This window comes from Pleurodeles waltl, chromosome 3_1 (assembly GCF_031143425.1).
Source record: "Pleurodeles waltl isolate 20211129_DDA chromosome 3_1, aPleWal1.hap1.20221129, whole genome shotgun sequence".
NCBI classification, from domain to species: domain Eukaryota; kingdom Metazoa; phylum Chordata; class Amphibia; order Caudata; family Salamandridae; genus Pleurodeles; species Pleurodeles waltl.
Window position 1 is genome coordinate 436,225,314 of NC_090440.1, and position 22,512 is coordinate 436,247,825.

The window sequence follows — 22,512 nt, forward strand, 5'->3', positions numbered from 1 at the left end:
TTTGTAGTTCAGATATAGTGCTAGAAGGGACTAGTGATATGACTAGTAGTATCCAAAGCACATTGAATCCAGTGTAGTACATGGGTCCGAGCAGTTGTGTTCAAAACTCATTGAAGTTAGTGTAGTACAATCTATCTGATTAACAGGAGATTAGTGGCTAAACTTTAGCTCAAATTGCCATGCATTGTATCTTTGATAGTTTAAATCCATGCACACACCATATATTGGCCTAATACCTAAGCAGGGAGGCGTTCCTTGGGCATTACGGTGGGTGTCCCCATCCAACAACCATGGATTTTGATGCATCTCCAGATTAACAAGACCTTGTAAAACCCGGAGATGCCCCAAAAACCTCCTCCTCCCAGGAAGGTGCAACGAGGATAAATATCAGCATGTGTCCTCGTTATTTCCTCTTTCCATATGTGCTGTATTCTGCTGCACACATAGAAAGAGGGAAAGCCTCCCAGGATTGTTTTAGTGCAGGAAGGTTCCCCTTCCTGCACAAAAACAATCCTGCATGCAACACAGGCACCCTTGCGCTATGGTGCAATGGTTCCTGAGTTGGTTCTAGGCTGCTGCAATGGCACCAGTGCAGGGGGAAAGGACAGGAATGCACTGTATGCAATGGATACAGTACATACCTGCCCTTTGACGCAGGGCAATGAAACAAGGCGACTTGGTGTGCTGCCCTGCGCCATAATCCTGTAAATTTGGGCCTGCATTTCTAAGGCAGCTAACCTGTTATAAAGGCCATTGATATCTGTGACATAAGTGGCTTCAACTTCTGTTTGCCCCTTATAGACATCTAGGGCAGGTAAAGCTCCTGAGTTACTGAGGCTGTAGCCAAACCATGGCACCAGTGAAAGTATCATTAGACTGTAATTTTTAAGCACATTCTGGGACAACTTCTCAAAAACAAACTCTAATACCCAGGTTGTCAATATTTGAAAACATTGCTAGAAAGGTTCAATTTTCATAAATACAAAGTCAAAAGATTTAACTGGGGTTTTCAATACTATAAATGTAACCATTGAGATGTGTATTGCTAAGCCTCTCCCCTTACAGATTTTTGAGAACTTGTTAACTATATTTTGAAAATCCATGCACATATGTAAGACTGGAAAGGCGTCATTGACAAATAAGAGGGTGTATTGTTTTACCAATGAGACTAAAGGCATTGGGAGTACAATTATTCAGAATTCTACAGTCCCATTAACATACATAGTAAATACTGTAGAGCCAGGATGCATCCGTCGTCCATGGCACAAAGGAACAGGGAAGACCTGTGTAATCTCTCCACCAAGGCCACATTTAAGAAATACAAAGTTGTGTTCTCCAAGACAAAATATTACAAGGTGCGTGTTCCAAGGCTTCTGGTGGGGAACTTCGATTAACGTTGATTTAAGCTTAGTGAACAGAAGATATAATTTGCTTCGGATCTTTGAAAAATGAGTAATATGTTGTCTGTAATCAGAAACATTACTCTTGTATGCTACCTGAGAATCAGGCTTGTTCCTACTGTGCAAAGTATGGAAAGGTTCAGCCATATATGTATTCACACACATTCATACACACAGAAAAACACGTAGACACGACACATAGGGCCTGCTTTAGAACTCGAGGGCAGGGGCGGCTCCTCCACTATGACGGAGGAGCGTCGCCCCCCGCCAGCAGCAGGAGCTGTAAAACTTTTATAGAAACAGCATAATAAACTTAGTTTATTATGCTGTTTCTGTAAAAGTGGGCGGGCCACTGGCATGACGTGGACGGAGGTGGAGTGGACAGCACTCCCCCTTATTGCGCAAGTATATTTGGCCAGCCGTCTAGGGCCGGCCAAACACACAAGCGCACACGGCTCTCTCCAGCCCAGCAACATAGTTGCTGGGCTAGAGAGAACCTGCACAGGCTCCCAGTCTGCCTGGGAGCACCCTGGCTGGGTACTCCCAGCCCATCCTGACGTTGCTTTGCGCTGCGTCAGGATTGGCCGCAGGACAGGCTGGGAACCTGTGCCTGCAGTCTGAGGAGACAGCACAGAGCGGACAGCGCGCCCTGCGCCTTTTCCCTCACGCCATCCGCGACTGCTCGAGGGATGGGTCAATCCGTCACAACAGTGGCAGATATCCTGTGCACCAAAATTTAAATCCCAATGTATTCCATGGGATCTAGATTTCAGCAGAAGTGATATTTGGCAGCGTTTTGACAGAGTATCCTGTCCGCCAGGCTCTAAATGAGGCCCATAGTCTGTCTCTCGCCCCTACATCTCTCTCTCGCTTGTTCTCTCTCGCATTCTCTCGCTCTTTCCCGTTACTTGAGCTCGACGCTGACTTTGATCATATATACTGCGTTCTCTTATCATGCAGATCAGCTGACCAAACTCTAGGCCAAGCATATTGCCAGATTTCCCACTACCCTACACACAGCATGAAAATCAGCCAAGTCAGGCCCCGGGGTAAAACCAAAAGCATTGGCCAATCCAATTCTGGGATTTGGAAACACCTCATATTCAGAGCTGGCCTGGAAAACGCATTCAATTCCCCACACTATCACCAATGTGAAGAGATAATTTACAAATGCTTTGTAAAAAAACAGAAAACTGAAATTCTTATTGTAACTGAATTCACTAGCATGAAAACCAGCTTCGCCGTCACAGTTCTGCAATTTTTCATCCGCGATCTCGAAGCGTGGTAATGGATATTCTTATCATAACTCCGCATTTTTTGTATCTATAAGGGAGCTATTAAATGGATGCAAGACACAGGAACCACAATCAAGGGCAATGCCTTTTTTTTTTTACAAGTGAACTAGTCTGTCTTTGTTTAAGTTAGCCTATTAATGTAAGTACCGTACCGTTTTATAAACGTAGAATGTGAACTATAGGGTTGCAAAAAGACAAACATTTTTTTTTTATTTCTCTGACCACTGGGTGTCACTCTTTGCCAACATTTTAAAGCGTATTTGGTTCTAATAAGCTGTAACAAGCTCTCTGTGTTTGAAGCAAAAAAAGGATGTGCTTTTTTCCAACTACCAATAATACAAAGGATGCTTACTGAGATGTTATTTCATTATGATCAGGACATATCTTCAGAATGCACATTAACCAGCATTATGTGAAAATGAAGAAGCCATAATAAAGATTACAGTAACCAAAATGAAGAAATTCCATTATGAAGAAAAGTAATTAGCATGCAGTTATTATGGGTAATGGAAAAACAAAAATGAATCATTAAATGCAAAGTGGTTATGGTTTAAATTAAGGATAGGCTAGGGATGAAAAAGCTGGGTCGATGTTAGGATTGGAGTAGTGGTTGGAGTAAAGGAGGAATCCAGGGCCCGGGCAGGGTTACAGTCAGGGTTAATGATGGAGTCAGGGTACTTTACAATCACGGTATGGTTAATGGTTCATAATGAGAATTATGATTGCAGTACATGACAGCTGACAAAGGTAGGGGTGGGCAGGGAAGGATTTAGAGGTTTAGAGAACCTTAGGTAAAAGTTAGAGCAATGGATATGGCTATGCTTCGTCCTATATTTTTACCTGTAGGATATTTCCTTCATGATGATTGATTCTTTACGCCTAACCGAAAGCAAGATGAAAAGTACGTAGTTACGGTTTCTTTGTTGTGAGTATGGCTATGGTGCAATTTATTATGCCATTCTTCATTTTACGTATCAATCAGCCATGAGTCTTTTATAGCACCGAGGACGAACAAAATGGTTGAGATCTCTTAAAATGGCCGAGACTTTAAGTGCTTCATAAAAGCCACGAGAACATTGGTCCAGTGCCTGCCTGCTCAATGCTTGTGTGCTCCAGCTGAGAAGCATAACCCAGGTTCCTGCAGCCCCTGCGGTGCAAGGGGGGTGCCCAACTGCTTAGAGGCCCTTTGTTCTTCGGGGAGGGGGGGCATTCAGCCCAAGGAAAATTAATATCTGTGAGACTCAGGGGCACACCCCTCTTCACGTACTGCAAGGGAAGCCTCCATCATGTTGTGTTTCACCACTCCTCCAGCTGCACCATAATACATTTGAAGTAGCCATCCCCAAAGCCTACCCAGGTCCAGCTGAAGAACCAATGTGAAAGGATGGCTGTTGAGGAGAGCAGGCCTCAGGCCTCCGAACCCTGGAGTCATGCGACAATCCCTAAATTGGCCACCCTCATGCTGATTGTTCAACAGTTTGCGCACCCACTATCTGGACCTAGATGTTTGCACGTGTATTGAAAGTGAATGCAATCTTTTCTCGCAACTCGTTCTTTGGGCCTGATTTAAGAGGTCTTAGCACCGCCATAGCGTCATGCTTTGACGTTAAGACGCCGCTAAAGTGGCTTTTTGCACGCGCCATATTTACAAAGTGGTGCAATGCATGCATTGTGCCACTTTGTAACCCTTGTTCCACATTATGCCTGTGCCAGGCATAATGTATACAAGAGGGGTGTGCCCCATTAGGGGAGGACGAAAATATGGTGCAGGGAAATCTAAGAGATTTCCTGGCACCATTTTTTTCTATACTTTTAAGGCCTGCTCAGAGCAGGCGTTAAAAGGGGGCATGCCATTGAATACAATGGGCCCCTGTGTACTCTGCAGGAGTAGAGCCAAAATGTTGGCGCTACTCCTGCAGAGTACATCAATAGCGTCAGGAATTCTGACACTATTGCCCGCTACACTGTGCCATGATCCGGCGCATTTTAAATACGGCACACACATGGTGGCGGTAAGGGGGTGCTAAGGGCCGCAACAAAAGTGGCGCTGCACTAAGTGCAGCACAACATTTCTTAAATCAGACCCTTTGTCTTTTGTGGGTGGTTCTCATAGATTGCAGGGCCGGTTGCTCCTAAGGGGCATAAGAGCAATGCCCCGCTGCCCCCTCCAGCTGCCACATGCCTTAAACATTATTCTATTATGTTCCTTATTTTAAAAAAATCCTCATCCACGGTGCTGTTTGGACAAGGCACAGCCTATCCTTTTGATTGTCAGGCTGCAGGGTTAGGATAAAGTCAAATGTGTATGTTGGGTCGACAGGTCTCTTGCTGTGTCCAGCCCCACATGCGCACTTCCACCCCTTGAATCTGTGCTGTGTTAGGTAGCCAGGGGGAAGGCAGTGCTGCCACCTAGTCTCTCTCCGCACGCTTGATTAAACCTGCTCCAACCAATCCTTGTGTGGTTCTCATGCTGTTTACTTCTATAAATAGCATGATAGCAACACTATGAGCTTCAGATTTGGCTATACTTGCTGCCTCACTTTCAAAGGCAGTGCGGGCGGGCATATTAAAAACCATGGCCAATCATTGTGTTGCTTTATTTGAAGCCACACAGTGATTGGTCATATTTCTGATTGGTCATATTTCTGTCCTTTTACACGTGAACAGGGTCTCTTGCATGAAGTGCGGTAAACAAGTTCACACAGGTCTGCTGTGAGCTGTATTAAATTGTAGTATCTAAGGCCTCATCCCTCATAACACAGGGGAAGTGCTTTTCCCCATATTTTGTATCGGAGCTAGTAGCAGGGCACAGGCTCTAGGAAGGTGCGTGGTGGAGCAGAGGGAAGACAACATCTGCACTGCAGCAGGTAAGAACATCCTGCCTGAAAGTGCAGAACGGATGCCTCTGAAAACCCAGGACTGATGGCATCTCCCTAGAGAAACAAGCATTTGAAATGTAATTGGTCTCGCGTTTGCTCCAGTTAGAGCTATTAGCGTTGTAAATTCCTAACTGGTCTTTTCTTTTCACATAAATGTGAAAATGTAAAGTAAAGCAGTTGACAAAAGTGAGCTGATTCAAAGTGCCATAGCCGTCATGAGCCTGAGTGCGAAGGAGAGACACAAAAAGAAAATGAAGTTTGCTCCCAGTCAAACATATCGGCAAATGTGCAATTATCCATGTAACAGGGTCAATGGCCAAGGCAGTAACAAAATTGCCTCAAGGAGGGACAAAAAATCATTTACCAATGATAACAAAGATTTTTTTAAAGGCAAGCCCACGAATGAGTGAAAGTGATGGGCGTGAGATGGGCGTGGTTAAAAGCCGACATAGAGCCCATACTCGACCTAAAAAAAAATGAGGCATGGTGAAACGAAACATTTGCCTAGAAATTCCAGGTTGTTGTTACACTGACTTTATGGCACATACTTTGTTATTTATCAGTAGGTGTTTCTTTTCAAGAAAAATGTTTCCTTGGTTTACTTCTCTGGCAAAAGTAATGTGCTAAAATGACTAAAACAACACAAGTTGGGCGCCCTACACATTTTGCAGTCTCTTTTTTCCTTAGGTAATCCAATGTGAAAATCCATTTAAATGTTATCTCGAGAACGCTATCAGCTTTGATGCAATTTGTATACACATTTTTTCACCAAAAATTGCAGGCTTGTGACAGCCACCCCCAATGATGACAGACCGGAGGCGGCATGTTGAAGGGCGGACACTCCCATCTGCAACCATGCAGACGAACGAATCGCATTTGAGGAGCATTTCGGGAATACCTGTAGGAGTCTGGCAAATGTAGAACATTTCATATGAGGCCAAAATAGCAGAACCTCAGGTTTCACAGATTCATGCATGTGACTCATCCATTCCAGGTTTCTGCTTTGCATTTTGGGGCTTACAGTTCTATTTATGCTATTATTAAATCAGACTGCAAGTACCACATTGCAACAAAATATCCCGGAGCACATAACCTATCTGGAAACTGTAGAGCTCTGCGGTGGTCGTTCACCTAATCACGGCGACCTGGGCTCTCTGTATCTGGGGAGCACGGTTTGCACCAAAGCCTGCCCAGGAATCAGAAAGGGCAACCGCGGTAGTCCTGCAAACCCTCCCTCCCCCGCCCCAGGCGTTGCTAAGCACGAGAATGGGAACACCGATGTCATCTTTCTCTTATTTTAGATCACGACGTCTCCCCTGTTTCCTGAAGAGGTTCCCTGCTTCTCCCACTCCTAGACAAAGTACCCTGTCCGAGCCGAGCACCCCAACTTATTCCCCTCTCTTCAACCTGCAAGGGTCGGAATTCTGGACTTTTGTTTTTCGTCCAACAACCCTCCGCTTTTAGTCACTCATTCAATAAACTATTTAAAATGGAGTCAGTACATTTAAAGTAATAATTACATTTATATAAATATGTTTTCAGAGTTTCTTGAAATTGACAGGTCACTGCATTATATAGAACTACGTAGCTACAGTGCACTGCAACGTTTGTAATAAGCTACAGAGGAAGATATTGAAATAGGAAATCACCTCACTGTATCCGTGAGTTAGTTCGACAGTAGACTGAGGCATGGGGAGAAATCAAAACTAGGCAACCTCGGTATCAGACTCTGGACTCCAGTGCTTTTAATTTTATTAAATGCATTAAGCATTGGTTTTAAGTGTAAATAGATGTGACACGGGCGGACCAGGTGACATACTAGTTTGTGACACGTGCCAAGTGGTTAGCACTATGGTAGGAAAAAGGCAGAGAGTGAGACGGCTTCCTAAACCAAATCTTCTCTTTGAAAGTAGATCAACTTAATCTGAATGTGCACGGAAGGCATTACAGGTAGGAAACACACTGCTTGTTTGGGTAGTTCTGGTCTTGACTTGGTGTTTATAGGGCATTTTAGACAAAGAAACATTGGGGATAATGACTAAGGAATGTTTTGGCTGTAAAATGCACCACTTGAACCCCTAATCATATTCCATTTCCTAGAAATGTATGCACCATTACCCACTGTGCACACCCCATCTCACACTCTTCTACAACTAGACAATGTCAGAATCAGCAAAAAAATAATTGTAAAAGTAGGAAGAAGTATCAGAGCAAGGAAAGCAAGAAGAAGAGTGTGCTGTAAGGCTAGTAGCTGATTACAAGACATCAACTCGAATTGCAAGACTATCAGGATTTGAAGGTATAAACCAACGGAGTAGACATGAAGTGCAAATATATGAAGAAGCGCATAGCCATAAAGTTAGGAAGCAGGGTAAACAAAAAAGGAAGAACAAAATCAAAGAGAAAAAACGGGAGAAAAAGGGAGGTAGGATTAAGAGAACTGACTAAAGTATGGAGTGAAGGGGAAAAAAAGGTTGGAACGAGGAAGGTTGTTTTCTGAAGGTGACCAGAAAGGTAATGGGGCATCACTCTAAAGCAGAGAGCTCCAAATTCTAGTCACAGTCGCAGTGATGGATTACACCATTGTATGTTCCATTTTGAAAGTTGGAGTTTCTAAGAGTAGTGTTTCCAAGGTGCCTTAGGATGTGGACCAACCAGGCATGATCAGTTTTGTTGCAAGGTAAGGGGAACTAGCAGCGTGTAGAACCTTGAGGTTGATATCCAAATGGAACAGCCATCTTGATTTACTCCAGCTCTACTTCCCTGGTCTGAGCTACACAATGTGCACCATAGTTACCTGCAGCTTTATCCTTTATGTTTTTATACTGTCCACTTGTTTCAGCAGGCAGTGATGTGTAAAGTACTGTTAGCACATCCTTCACATAGCCATATATAGACATTGATTGTTGAGATTTCTGGTTTGGGCTTTCCACCCGGCACACGTATGTTGTCCTCTGCTGTTCACACCCCTTTAGTAACTTGCTAGCAAAAGATTAATTGGAACTGAATATGAGGCGTTTCCGTCACACTTTGTAGGGCATTTTAGGTGCCACTAACAACACCTCCTCCATGTCTCCAATTTCTTGTTTAACGAACTTTTGGGCAATCGGTGTGTTCTTTCTTTTCAGGTGTTGTGTTCCCATACCAGCCACACCGTGGACGCTACAAACTGAACTACCACGAAGCCAAAAAAGCCTGTGAGGGTCAGGATTCCATGATGGCGTCATTTGATCAGCTCTTCCAGGCCTGGGAGGAGGGCCTGGACTGGTGCAATGCTGGGTGGGTACTGGACGGCACCGTACAATATCCAATCACCTTGTCCCGTGAGCCCTGTGGTGGAAAGGCGACCGCTCCTGGAGTCCGAAGCTACGGCGAGCGCCACAAGCAACTGCACCAGTTTGATGTTTTCTGTTTCTCCTCCTCTCTGAAAGGTGAGACGGGTTGACTTCAGGTGATATGTCCATTGTAACTTTATGTTTAGCAATCTCAAACTGTTACTTCTTCATTTGGATTAAACGCTGCAGCCATTTATAGTTATGCAGCCTGAGCTCAGTGGAGCCTGAAGCCTGAAATGACCAGGCATCAGCAGGTTACATCCCAGCTCACCGGGCTGCTCAGCCTTGGAATTCTGTCGTGAGGTGATGAATGTGTAACCGCTCTGGGGGCAGCTCTACTGAGTATGACTTTACCCAGGCCATGAGGTGATGAATGTGTAACCGCTCTGGGGGCAGCTCTACTGAGTATGACTTTACCCAGGCCATGAGGTGATGAATGTGTAACCGCTCTGGGGGCAGCTCTACTGAGTATGACTTTACCCAGGCCATGAGGTGATGAATGTGTAACCGCTCTGGGGGCAGCTCTACTGAGCATGACTTTACCCAGGCCATGAGGTGATGAATGTGTAACCGCTCTGGGGGCAGCTCTACTGAGTATGACTTTACCCAGGCCATGAGGTGATGAATGTGTAACCGCTCTGGGGGCAGCTCTACTGAGCATGACTTTACCCAGGCCATGAGGTGATGAATGTGTAACCGCTCTGGGGGCAGCTCTACTGAGTATGACTTTACCCAGGCCATGAGGTGATGAATGTGTAACCGCTCTGGGGGCAGCTCTACTGAGCATGACTTTACCCAGGCCATGAGGTGATGAATGTGTAACCGCTCTGGGGGCAGCTCTACTGAGTATGACTTTACCCAGGCCATGAGGTGATGAATGTGTAACCGCTCTGGGGGCAGCTCTACTGAGCATGACTTTACCCAGGCCAGATTTAACATCTATTTTCTCAGTAAAGCGTCTGTGCGCCTAGGCTTGCAGTGAGAGAGGCTGGATAGAAGACGTGCGAGGTCATAACATGAGTCACCCAGGCTTCCGGTTAAAGGCAAACAGTCTGCTGAAGGACTAAGGGCAAAGGTTAACCCCCCTTTAAACTTCTCCTTCAGCCTTATACCCCAATAGGTGTGTTCACGCCAGGATCTTGATCTACACATTTTGAAGTCAATGTTTAGGTTCCTGGGAGAGCCTATTGACTTGAAAAAGTGCTTACGAATACGGAAGTATGTCCAGATGCAAGCTGCCATTCCTTGTGGCATGGGAAGGTAGAGCAGCCGATCAGTCCCATGAACAGTATCGACTCTCGGTTACAGCGCTTACCATTTCTCCACTGACTTGGCTTTTAATTATTTCTTCCCACGAACCAAATAAGTGAGAACAAATGCCGAAGGGAAGATGAGTGGGACGATGGGATACAATGATTTAAGGAAAAATGGCTGCAGTTTTTCTCTCAGCACACTCACGGTACTTGATTTCTTCATAAATGATGTTCCTTCTTTGTGAATTTGCAGGGAAGGTATACTACTTGGAGCATCCCGATAAACTGAATTTTGAGGAGGCTAAGGCTGCCTGTCAAGAGGACGGAGCAGAAATCGCCAAGGTCGGACAACTCTATGCTGCCTGGAAGTTTGCCAACCTGGATCGCTGTGACGCAGCATGGCTGGCAGACGGCAGCGTGCGGTACCCCATCTCCTCTCCTCGTCCCAACTGCGGACCCCTAGAGCCAGGGGTTAGGAGCTTTGGTTTCCTGAATAAACAGCAAAAGTTCGGAGTATTTTGCTATAAGAAGAGCTAAATGTCTCCTTTATGCGAACATTTTCCTTCATGAATGCCGCTTTATTAGGCATGGTCACAAGATATTCAAATAGTTTGTCACTTTAAATGAATGCTTTCAGTGTCATTTTGGAGGGCTTATTGAACTGACAAGACCACACTGCACCATAAAGAACTAAGATATATAAAGAGCACATTTTAAGGTTTCAGGCAATCTAAATATTTTTTCGCCGCCTCCCAGTTTAATATTTAATTATTTAAAATAATATATATATATATGTTTCGTTTGGCTTTGTGTCAAAGGGCAAATGCATTTGTTTCTTTTAATAACATAGAAGAGAGGCTGCTGAGAAAGTGCAGTGATGTTGACCTGAGAGCTCTGTAACTCGCCTGATGAAAGTCAACCATTTAACTCTGGTGAATGGATTGCAAAAGTTCATCCCACCAAAGATAGAGTCCAAAAGCTGTTTTCTTCATACATTATCTGGTTCCGTAACATGGAGTTAACACTGCACTCCCCAAAAACACAGCTTTCAGGCTGAATATTTCGTATGTGCTGGAATCCTATTTCTCTTTTGCATAGTGGAATGTTGCATCTTTATTGATATTGGCACATATGTCATTACCATCCCTCCTACTGAACACTACTGCCACAGAGGTCTTTTGAGAACCATTGACATGAAATCTGAAATATTGGTTGAACCTCTCCCTTCCCCAGCTGGCTGTACAGTGCTAGACGGTTCGATCTATTTCTTGGCAGCAGTTTTGTGACCTCACGTGTCACTAATGTGTAGGTAACATGTTTTACTGAGTAGCTTCATTTCTTCCCGAAGGGTCGTAGGTGCAGCGATCCATGGGAGAGGCCTGATCCCATGTTACTGTTAGCTTTAACGTTTAAGGACCTGTGTCTGTGTGCTATTGAATAAAATGGAGCTGGGGCAGAGCTTGCTGTCCCTCCTTTCTGGCAGGCAGTATCCACGAGTCCCCTGGCAAGGGTAGAAAGCTAGGCAGAGTTGAGAAAAGTCAGATGCACAAAGGGGACACTGAAGTGGAATTGACACTGCTTAACATGTAACTGAAAAGCACTATACACCATGCTGTATGCAATGAGTAGTCAACAAATGCGCCTGCTTGGATTACGTAGACATTTGTCCTTGAGGAGCTGTGAAAATGACACAAAGAATTCAGTTTAGTCGTTCACCAGTCGAAGGAAATTGAAGAAATCATGACATATTGCCAGTGTTCTCGATAGGTTTCACCCCAATTACAAGACGCAAACAGATCATGATACTATGGAGTGAAAACACATTTTATGTTTTCGTGCCTTCCCAACGATAAGATGCAGTAATTCCCACTCCCCACTGTCACTAGTGTCGGTTTCCATCTAACAATACTGCACGGAATGAGGAGCTAAAGGAAGTCAAGAATAGAATTTAAATAGAAAATAGAATGGGCTGGTGTCTATCGAAAACAATTCAAAAGAGGCATTGGTCCTGCTTTTGGACTAGAGCTCTATCCATATCCGCCCCTATATTCTGTTATTTTGTTCAAGTTAGGATACGTTCTGCCTCAGGAGTATAATATTTGAAAAATATTGCGTGTGCCTATATTTTCTTTAGAACAATCGACAGTTACAGAGAGCAAATGCTAATCAGAGCTATTTCCAATATGTATGTCAAACTGTAATGGCAGTCAAGTTACAAGTTCAACAGAAGCACACACATTCCTTTTGCTGTTGTACATGTTTATGGAACTAACCATGTCGAACTTCATTCGCCATAGACAATGGTTACAGCCCATCAAATCTTAAGGACTTGAGTTGGTCCCCAGTGCAACATAACGCAGGTTTTAAAATCGTGTGCTTAATACTAAACATAATATGGAAATCTGCCCACTATAGATGACACAGAGATGCCCCGATATAAAATACTAAGAGTTCTGAGTTCGCAGGACCAACATTGACTCATATTTTCCAAGCTCAGGTTAGAGGAAATCAGTGGTCGGGCATCAGCAGTCAGGTCCCTCGTTTGTGTAACGCCCTGCCTGGAGAACTACAGCAAACAGAAAAGCACCTTATAAATAGTTCTACACAAAAATAACCAGCGGTTAAGAAAAAGGGTCTGCCTCAGGACAGTCTAAGGTAAGACATTATGCCCTAACACCAGCTTTGATGGTTGAGACAGCTACCTTTAAATGCAGTACACTGCAACTTGCATATGAGAATAGCCTTTAACCAAAGTTAAAACAACTATAGTACTAAAGCCAGTGTCAATGAGAAGCCACACAAGCAGGTTTTGAACATTTTCAATAGGACTTGAGAAATTTACTGTGACTTTTAGTGTTAAAATGTACACAGGAGGCTCAGATTAGGCGAGCTTCGGGATGCAGTAGCACTGACATGGACATATCAGGCCATGTTGATGTCACTGAAGCTCGGCCAAATATCTTAGCGTCTGTTCCAGAGACAGGACAGCTGGCTTAGGAAGCTAGCATACGGGTCTAGCCATGGTGTGGTCCAAGGAGAAGATGACAGGAGGAAGATGAGCAAGAGATCCAATGTAACTACTAGGATGCTCCTTCAGCCAGGCAGAAGGAAAGCAGCATTAAGATGTTTGTGCTAATGTGTCCATCAAATACTGGCCAGAGGCATCCATGTTTGCATTCTCGATGGGCTAATAAGGTGATACATACTATTTCCTGTTATGCATTCTGCATTGTTTTCACAAATAAAGTTTGATAGACAGAAATATGGTATACTTTAACTTAACTTTATTTTTGACAATTGTAGTCCTTGTAAGGTCCCTCACAAAATATACTTTATGGCCATCTTATGTGTGGGGAAACGAGAATTATTAAGTCGTGCTGAATTCTGTTACCATAGCAAAAGACGTATTTTGAAGAGTGTAAAACCTCATATCAGATCTGGAGATGCCTGTCTGCATACCTACCACCTTTCTTTACTCCTTTTGTAGGACCTTCTTATGTTTTTACGGATTCCACTTTGAACATATATTTGTAATAAAAAGAAAAACGGGTGCTGTTATATTATATATGTAAATAATATCTTATCTTTTGTATCTTCTGTGCGTGTTGTTCTGCTCATATAGTTGTTAATGTCAAATTCTGTAAAATCTTTTTTTTATGAAATAGTTATTTTATGGGCAGTAATAAAATAAAACACTCAGAACACTCTCCCTAGACTTTTGCTATGTTCTTCTCATGCATTTTAACAATTGGTAGAGTTGTGGATATATCCAATTAAAGCATTCTTTGATACATTATTAATAGCAACCACTTCTGTGGTTTAAATACTAGATTGTTACACTAACGTGTTTAGCCGTGGATAAAACAATGAGAACACAATTTCCTGAGTCACTGGAATGATTCACAAAAAGTAAATGAGTTGGCCATGAAATCCAAGAATAGAAGTGGGTAAGAAGTAAAAGAATTGCAAAATGATCCCTCTAGTCACTCTTCCCATACCCATTAAATATTTTAATGAAGTGAATTTGTGTGCAGATTGTGCAAAAATCCCAATTTGCCTTCTGTGCTTTCTTCAAAACATTTATAACCAGATCAAACATAAGTTTTTTATTTCACTTTGAAGAGACATTGATTCCTAAATAAATTAGTTTCACACAAGACTTGACGCTGTCGCTATTTAAAGCTTAGACTTAGGGTGTTACCAATACCCGCATATTTTGCAAAGTGGAATGCCAATGTGAACAGTGCTAGTGTGTGAGATTGCAATATAGGAGGAAAAGGAACAAATTAGGAGGGATGGATGGCTGGAAGCAATTACCTACTTTGTGGTGTTTTGCCATGGAAAAACGTTTGTCCTTATTGAGTTCCATATTATTATGAGCCATAAAGCTTTTGCGTTATCCAGTAGGATCGAAATAGCACCAGGTTATCTTTAAGGAGCAGCCTAAATACGGTTCAAATGGGAGGCCTGTAGTGAAGGCTCACAAGGAGTTTCTATATGTTGATGTTCATTTAGATTTTTACCACAGTTCAGATGTAAGCTGGGGTAATTGTATGATAACAATGCTTTTCCTAATTGTTGTATTATACATATTGGTTGGCTTTTAGTCAAGATAATAAAATAATGACTGTGTTACATTTAGTTAACAATCTCAACTTTTAACATACATTATTTTATACTGAAATATCTCTAATATTATCCAAATACCTGAGCTACTTTTGTAATTTTAGAAAAGCTTGGCATGTTTATTACGTACTCCTCAAAATAGTGTTGATATTAGTCAGTTAGTCAGTTAGTCAGTACTAGGGATGTATGTATTTGCAGAGTTGAGGGGTGTGTGGGTTTTTATTTTTAAAAATATACAGCTTGAGTGGACCTTCTTTGCAATGGGAAACTGTTCCTGCTGAAGAGAAGGATCATTCAGTTAACCAAATGTACTCAGTGTGCTAACCACCACCCACCTGGGGAAAAGGGCCTTATGGTACAGAAAGCAAAAGAAGTTGCCACAAGGATTCGGAGCAAAAATGCAGGATTGGATTAACTGGTACTCTTGGAATTACCTTGAAGCCATGGATTCATGTAGTTGGGTGGTAAATTGCTGACCTACTTACTCTGCAATAATAAAATGTGCTATTTAAGGGTGGACTTGGATTTTGAAGGCAGCCATAGGAGACGGTTTAGTTCTATCCTGGACGGTAATATTTAATCACCGTGCTTACGGCAACTCTTTCAAAACCTTACCACCACTAGCACCTGTTCCTCTTTCTGATTCCTAAGAAATGGATGCACGCTATACCACTTAGCGGCACTCCGTTCACCCATCCATTCAAAAGTCACCTTGATTTAATTGTATCCTACCATTTTGAAGGCACAGCTTTTGCAACCTTAATACTCAGTTATTCTTCGTTTTGTCGTGATGATGACCTTATGAATCAGTGTAGGACAAAACGCCGTCGAAAACCGTTCTGCATAAAAACATTACTGAGAGACTTTAATCAGTCAAATAATTTACTGGTACTATAGAACTTTTGCTTTGGAATACCTCTCTCGGAACTCTATTAAGAAATTGTCTTTTGTCTTTTTTGTTGTCTCCTTTGCTTATGATCACCTTTGCACTATTTTGTGAACTTATTCAAAACTGTGGGGCATATTTAAGAGCCCCTAGTGCCATTCGAATGCCACATTACCATAATTTTCTTACACTAATGTGGCATTAGAAGGCCAAAAACATTGCACCATATTTAAAAAGTGGCGCAATGCATGCATTGAGCCACTTTGAAACCCTTTTCGCTACATTATGCCTGCGCCAGGAATAATGTATGCAAAAGGGGCGTTCCCCCGTAAGGGGGGGTGCGAAAAAATGGCGCAAGGAAATCTAACAGGTTTCCTTGCGTCATTTTTTTGGCACTTTTAACACCTGTTGAGAGCAGGCTTTGAAAGGGGGCATGCCATGAAATCAAAGACTACACAGTTCTGTAGTGAGACAAATGTTTGGGCTATGCCACCAAGCACTGGTCTCCGAATTCAGGATTTTTGTGCTTCCGATTTCTAAGGTTTATTTTCTTCTGATCACTGTTCTTGGTATTGCAGACCTACCATAAGTGGCCTCATTCATATCTTCATGCGAGTTATCAACTTATCTCACTGCCAGCTTTCTCAACTCATTAACTTGTAGGCTACTGACTATTCACCACAATCAACTGGATTGGTCAGGAGGTCGCACCTTCTCAGGGTCTGACTGGCCTAGATGGAAATCAGGCAATGCTCAAAGGGGCGGTTCAATAGGTCAGCGTTTGAGCCCTTTTTTGACTGTTTGTCGGCCTGTTATATGGTCTGCTGGGCTGGTTTTTAGGGTTGAACCTGCTAGAGGATGCACTAGCGCATGCATCTTGCCTGAAAGACTCTTGTTATCTGAAAAGGGCTTGGAGCCATTTGTTTGCTTGCATGACACTCTTCTTTAAAACCTTGTAATTTGACACTGCAGGCCTGGCACCATTTCCGTTCCTGTCTGTGGAGTCGTACCAAGCACTGATTGATTCAACATAACCAGTGCTCGTCCGCTGCTCCCAGCATGATTAAGGTGCTTCTTTTTAACTTTTAGGGCCCTTTAAACGGAAGGCGTGTGACTGGCTAAAAACGTGCCCACCAGGACAAACATAACTGCAAAGTTTTATTTTCTGTAGTTAACTCTTTTGTTTTGCAAAGTCTTCTTTTCTCAGTTTTCACTCATATTTTGTTTTGGCTTATAAGCGCTGTTCTCTAAAGGTGATGATTATTTTGTTTGAAAGATTGCAACGTGACATTGTGTCTTTCCTATGTGTAATTTAAGAAATTATGCTTTAGCACATAATCATATTGTACACCCAAATTTACCCACCCCAATCCAATCCCCTCCAGTTCATGCCAATCCAGCCACCTCACCTCATGCCAGTTCACCCCACTCCACTGCAACTGACCCCAGACCAGTCCAGTTCACCCCACTCCAAAGCCATCTCACTCCTAACCAAACCACTCACCCCAATCCACTCCAATCTACCACACTCCAGTCCTCCCAACCCAACCCACCCCATTACAACCTGCACCATTTTCCTCACTCCAATCTTCCCCACTCCAATCCAAAACAATCTGCCCTACTCCAATCTGCCACACTCAGTCCAAACAATCTGCCCCACTTCAATCCAAAACAATATGCCCCACTCCAATCTGACCCACTCCAATCCAAAACAATCTGTCCCACTTAAGTCCCAAACAATCTACCTCACTCCTATCTGCCCCACTGCAACGTATCCCATTCCAATCTGTCCCATTCCAATTGAAAATAATCTGCCCCACTTCAATCTTCCTCACTCCAATCCCAAACTGTCAGCCCATTCCAGTCTGCCCCACGCCAATCCAAAACATCTGCACACTTTAATCAAAACCAATCTTCCCATTCCAATCTAAAACAAGCTGCCCCACTTCAATCTATTCCACTTCAATCCAAAGCAGTATGCACCACTCTAATCCAAACAATCCACCCCACCCCACCGAATCCAATCAATCTTTACCACTCCAATCTGCCCCACTGCAATCCAAAACAATCTGTTGCCCTCTAGTCCACAACAATCTACCAATCCGTCCCATTCCATTCTGTCCCAATCCAATTAAAAACAGTCCGCCCCACTCCAATCTGCCCCACTCCAATCCCAAACAGTTGGCCCAACTCCAATCTGCCCCATGTCAAACCACAACTATCTGCACACTCCAATCTGCCCCACTCAAATCTAGAGCAATCTTCCCCATTCCTATCCTGCCCCAGTCCAATCCAAAAGAGTATGCCCCTATCCAATCTAAAAAACCACACCACCCAATCCAATCAATTTGTCCCACTCCAATCTGCTCCAGTCCAATCCAAAATAATCTGCCCCACTCCAATCCAGAACAATCTGCCCCACTCCAATCTCACTCACTCCAAACCAAAACAATCTGCCCCACTTCAATCTGTGCCATTCCCATCTAAATGAATGTCCCCCTCTCCAGTCTGCCTCACTCCTATCTGCCCCACACCAGTCAAAAACAATCTGCCCCACCACAATCTGTCCCACGCCAATCCCCCAAAAATATGCCCCACTCCAGTCCTCCCCACTGCACTCTACCTCACTCCAAAGCAAAACAATGTGTCCCACTCCAATTTCAAACAACTTGCCCCACTCCAATCTCAAACAATTGGCCCCACTCCAGTCTGCCCCACATCAATGGAAAATGATCTGCCCCACTCCAATCCAACACAACCTGCTCCTCTCTAGTTCAAAACATTCTACTCCCTTCCAATCTGTCCCACTCCAATCCAAAATAACATGCCCCAGTCCAAACTGCCACACTCCAATCCAAAACAAACTGCTTCATTCCAATCTGCCCCACTCCAGTCCAAAACAATATGCCTCACTCCAATCTGCCCTACGCCAATCCCAAATAACCTGCCCCATTCCAGTTTGCCTACTCCAATCCACAGGAATATTCCCCACTCCAATCCAAAACAATGTGCCCCACTCCAATTTGCGCCATGCCAAACTAAAAAATCTGCCCCACTCCAATCCAAAGTAATCTGCCCCACACCAATCTAAAATAAATCTACCCCACTCCAATCTAACTCACTCAAATCCAAAACAATCTGCACATTCCAAGTCCCATTCCAATTCATAAAAATCTGCCCCACTCCAATCCAAAATAATCTGCCCCAAATCAGTCTGTCCCACTCCAATCCAAAATAGTCCACCGCATTCCAGTCTGCCCCACTCCAGTCCAAAATAGTCTGCCCCACTCCAATCTGCCCCTTTCCAATCTGCCCCACTCCAGTCAAAACACTCTGCCCCTTTCCAATCTAGCCCACTACAATCCAAAACAACCTGTCCAACTCCAATCCACCTCACTCCAGTCTGCTCCACACCAATCAAATCCACTCACTCCTATCCAAAACCATCCGCCCACTCCAATCTACCCCAATGCAAAACAATCTGCCACTCTCCAATCCAAAATAATCTGTCCTACTCCAATGGAAAATAATCTGCCCCACTCCAATCTGCCTCATTCCAATCCAAAACAGTCTGCCCCACTCCACACTCCTCCACTCCAAAACAATATGCTCCACTCCAATCTTCTCTATGACAATCTAAGCCAATCTGACCCCTCCAATCGAAAATAATCTCAACCACTCCAATCCAAAACATACTGCCCCACCTCAATCAACCCCAATCCAAAATAATCTGCCCCAATCCAATCTGCCACACTTCAATCCAAAACAATCTGTCCCAGTCCAATCTGCCACACTCCATTACAAATCAACCTGCCCCACTCCAATCTGCCCTCCTCCAATCCAAAACAATGTGACCTCCTTCCGAACTAAAGTAATCTGTCCCTCTCCAGTCCGAAATAATTTGCCCTATGCCAATTAAAAAAAATCTGCCCCACTCCAATCTTTCCCTCTCCAATCCAAAACAAGCTGCCCTATGCCAATCTAAAAAATCTACGTCACTCCAATCTAAAACAGTCTGCGCCACTCCAATCCAAAACAATCTGGCCCACTCCAAGCTGCTCCACTGCAATCCCGAGCATTTAGCCCCACTCCAATCAAATACAATCTGCCACACTTCTATCTGTCCACTCCAATCCAAAATATTCCATCCCACTCCAATCTCACCCACTGCAATTTGCCCCTCTCCAATCTGCCCCACTTCATTCTGTCCTACTCCATTTTTCCCCATTCAAATCCAAAACAATCTTTCACACTCCAATCCAAAACAATGTGCCCCACTCCAATCTGTCCCACTCAATCCAAGACAGTCTCCCCCAGTCCAATCCAAAACAATCTGACCCTCTCCAGTCTGCCCCACTCGACACTCCCCCACTCCAAAACAATATGCCCCACGCCAATCTTCCCTATGACAATCCAAGCCAATCTGACCCATCCAATCGAAAATAATCTGCACCATTCCAATCCAAAACATTGTACCCCACTACAATCAGCCCCAATCCAAAATAACCTGCCACAATCCAACCTGCCACACTCCATTCCAAATCAATCTGCCCCACTCCAATCTGCCCTCCTCCAATCCAAAACAATGTGACCTCCTTCCGAACTAAAGTAATCTGTCCCTCTCCAGTCTGAAATAATTTGCCCTATGCCAATTAAACAAAATCTGCCCCACTCCAATCTTTCCCTCTCCAATCCAAAACAAGCTGCCCTATGCCAATCTAAAAAATCTACGTCACTCCAATCCAAAACAGTCTACGTCACTCCAATCCAAAACAGTCTGCGCCACTCCAATCCAAAATAATCTGGCCCACTCCAAGCTGCCCCACTGCAATCCCGAGCAATTAGCCCCACTCCACTCAAATACAATCTGCCACACTTCTATCTGTCCACTCCAATCCCAAATATTCTATCCCACTCCAATCTCACCCACTGCAATTTGGCCCTCTCCAACCTGCCCCACTTCATTCTGCCCTACTCCATTCTTCCCCATTCCAATCCAAAACAATCTTTCACACTCCAATCCAAAACAATGTGCCCCACTCCAATCTGTCCTACTTTAATCTGCCCCACTCCAATCTGCCCCACTCAATCCAAGACAACCTGCCCCAGTCCAATCCAAAACAATCTGACCCACTCCAGGCTGTCCCGCTCCACACTCCCCCACTCCAAAACAATATGCCCAACTCCAATCTTCCCTATGACAATCAAAGCCATTCTGGCCCCTCCAGTCAAAAATAATCTGCACAATTCCAATCCAAAACATCCTGCCCCACTCCAATCAGCCACAATCCAAAATAATATGCCCCAATCCAATCTGCCACACTCCGATCCAAAACAGTTTGTCCCAGTCCAATCTGCCACACTCTAATCCAAAACAATCTGCCCCACTCCAATCTGCCCTCCTCAAGTCCAAAACGATGGGACCCAATCTGATCTGCCCCCTCCCGAACTAAAGTAATCAGTCCCGCTCCAGTCTGAAATAATTTGCCCCACGCCAATCTAAAAAAATCTGCCCACTCCAGTCTTTCCCTCTCCAAACCAAAACAAGCTGCCCAATGCCAATCTAAAAAATCTACGCCACTCCAATCCAAAACAGTCTGCCCCACTCCAATCCAAAACAATCTGGCCCACTCCAATCTGCCCCACTGCAATCCCAAGCAATTAGCCTCACTCCAATCAAATATAATCTGACACAGTTCTATCTGCCCAATATCCAAAATATTCTACCCCACTCCAATCTCACCCACTCCAATTTGCCTCTCTCCAATGTGCCCCACTTCATTCTGCCATACTCCATTCTGCCCCATTCCAATCCAACTCCAATCCAAAACAATGTGCCCCACTCCAATCTGTCCCACTGTAATCTGCCCCACTCCAATCTGCCTCACTGAATCCAAGACAATCTGCCCCACTCCAATCCAAAAGAAATCTGCTCCACTCCAATCCACCCCACTTAAATCTGCCCCACTCCAGTCCAAAACAATCTGCCCCACTTCAATCTGTCCCACTCTAATCTGCCCAACTCCAACCTGCCCCACTTCAAAACAATGTGCCCCACTCCAATATTCTCCATCCCAAACTAAAGTAATCTGTTCTGCTTCAGTCCAATAATTTGCCCCACCCCAGTTAAAAAAATTCTGCCCCACTCCAATCTTTCACTCCCCAATCCAATACAATCTGCCATATGCCAATCCAAAAACTCTGTGCCACTCCAATCCAAAACAGTCTTTCCCACTCAAAAACAAAACAATTTTCCCTAGTACAATCCCAAGCAATTAGCCCCACTCCAATCAAATACAATCCGCTACACTTCTATCTTCCCCTACTCCAATCCAAAATATTCTACCACATTTCAACCTGGCCCACTCCAGTTTGCCCCTCTCCAATCTGCCACACACCAATCTGTATCACTCCATTCTGCCCTATTCCAATCTGCCCCACTCCAATCCAAAACAATCTCTCCCACTTCAATCCAAAACAATCTGTCACAATCCAATCTTCCCAATTCCAACCTGCCCCACTCCATTCCAAAACAGTCCATACCACTCCAATCCAAAATAATCCACCCTACTCCAGTCCAACACAATCTGCTCCACTCCAATCCAAAATAATATGCTCCACTACTATCTACTCCACTCCAATCCAAAAGACTCTGCCCCACTCACATCGCCCCCACTCTAATCTTTTCCGCTCCAATCCAAAATAATCTGCCCCACTCCTATCCAAAACAATCTGCCCCACTCCAAACTGTCCCACTTGAATCCAAATCAATACCTCCCACACTAATCCAAAACAATCTGCCTCATTACAATCTGCCCCACTCCAATCCATAACAATT

The 22,512-nt window shown here is 44.0% G+C and overlaps 1 protein-coding gene across 2 annotated transcripts in view; it reads left to right on the forward strand.

Moving 5' to 3' along the window:
* Positions 1-13,869, forward strand: part of HAPLN3 (hyaluronan and proteoglycan link protein 3) — a 62,128-nt gene extending 48,259 nt beyond the window's left edge. For both annotated transcript variants that reach the window (XM_069222712.1, XM_069222713.1), the window contains exons 4-5: positions 8,703-9,005; positions 10,416-13,869. In XM_069222712.1, coding sequence (XP_069078813.1) covers positions 8,703-9,005; positions 10,416-10,699 — 587 coding nt within the window. In that variant the 3' untranslated portion in view covers positions 10,700-13,869. The remainder of the gene's footprint in view (positions 1-8,702; positions 9,006-10,415) is intronic.
* The last annotated feature ends 8,643 nt before the right edge of the window (positions 13,870-22,512 follow it).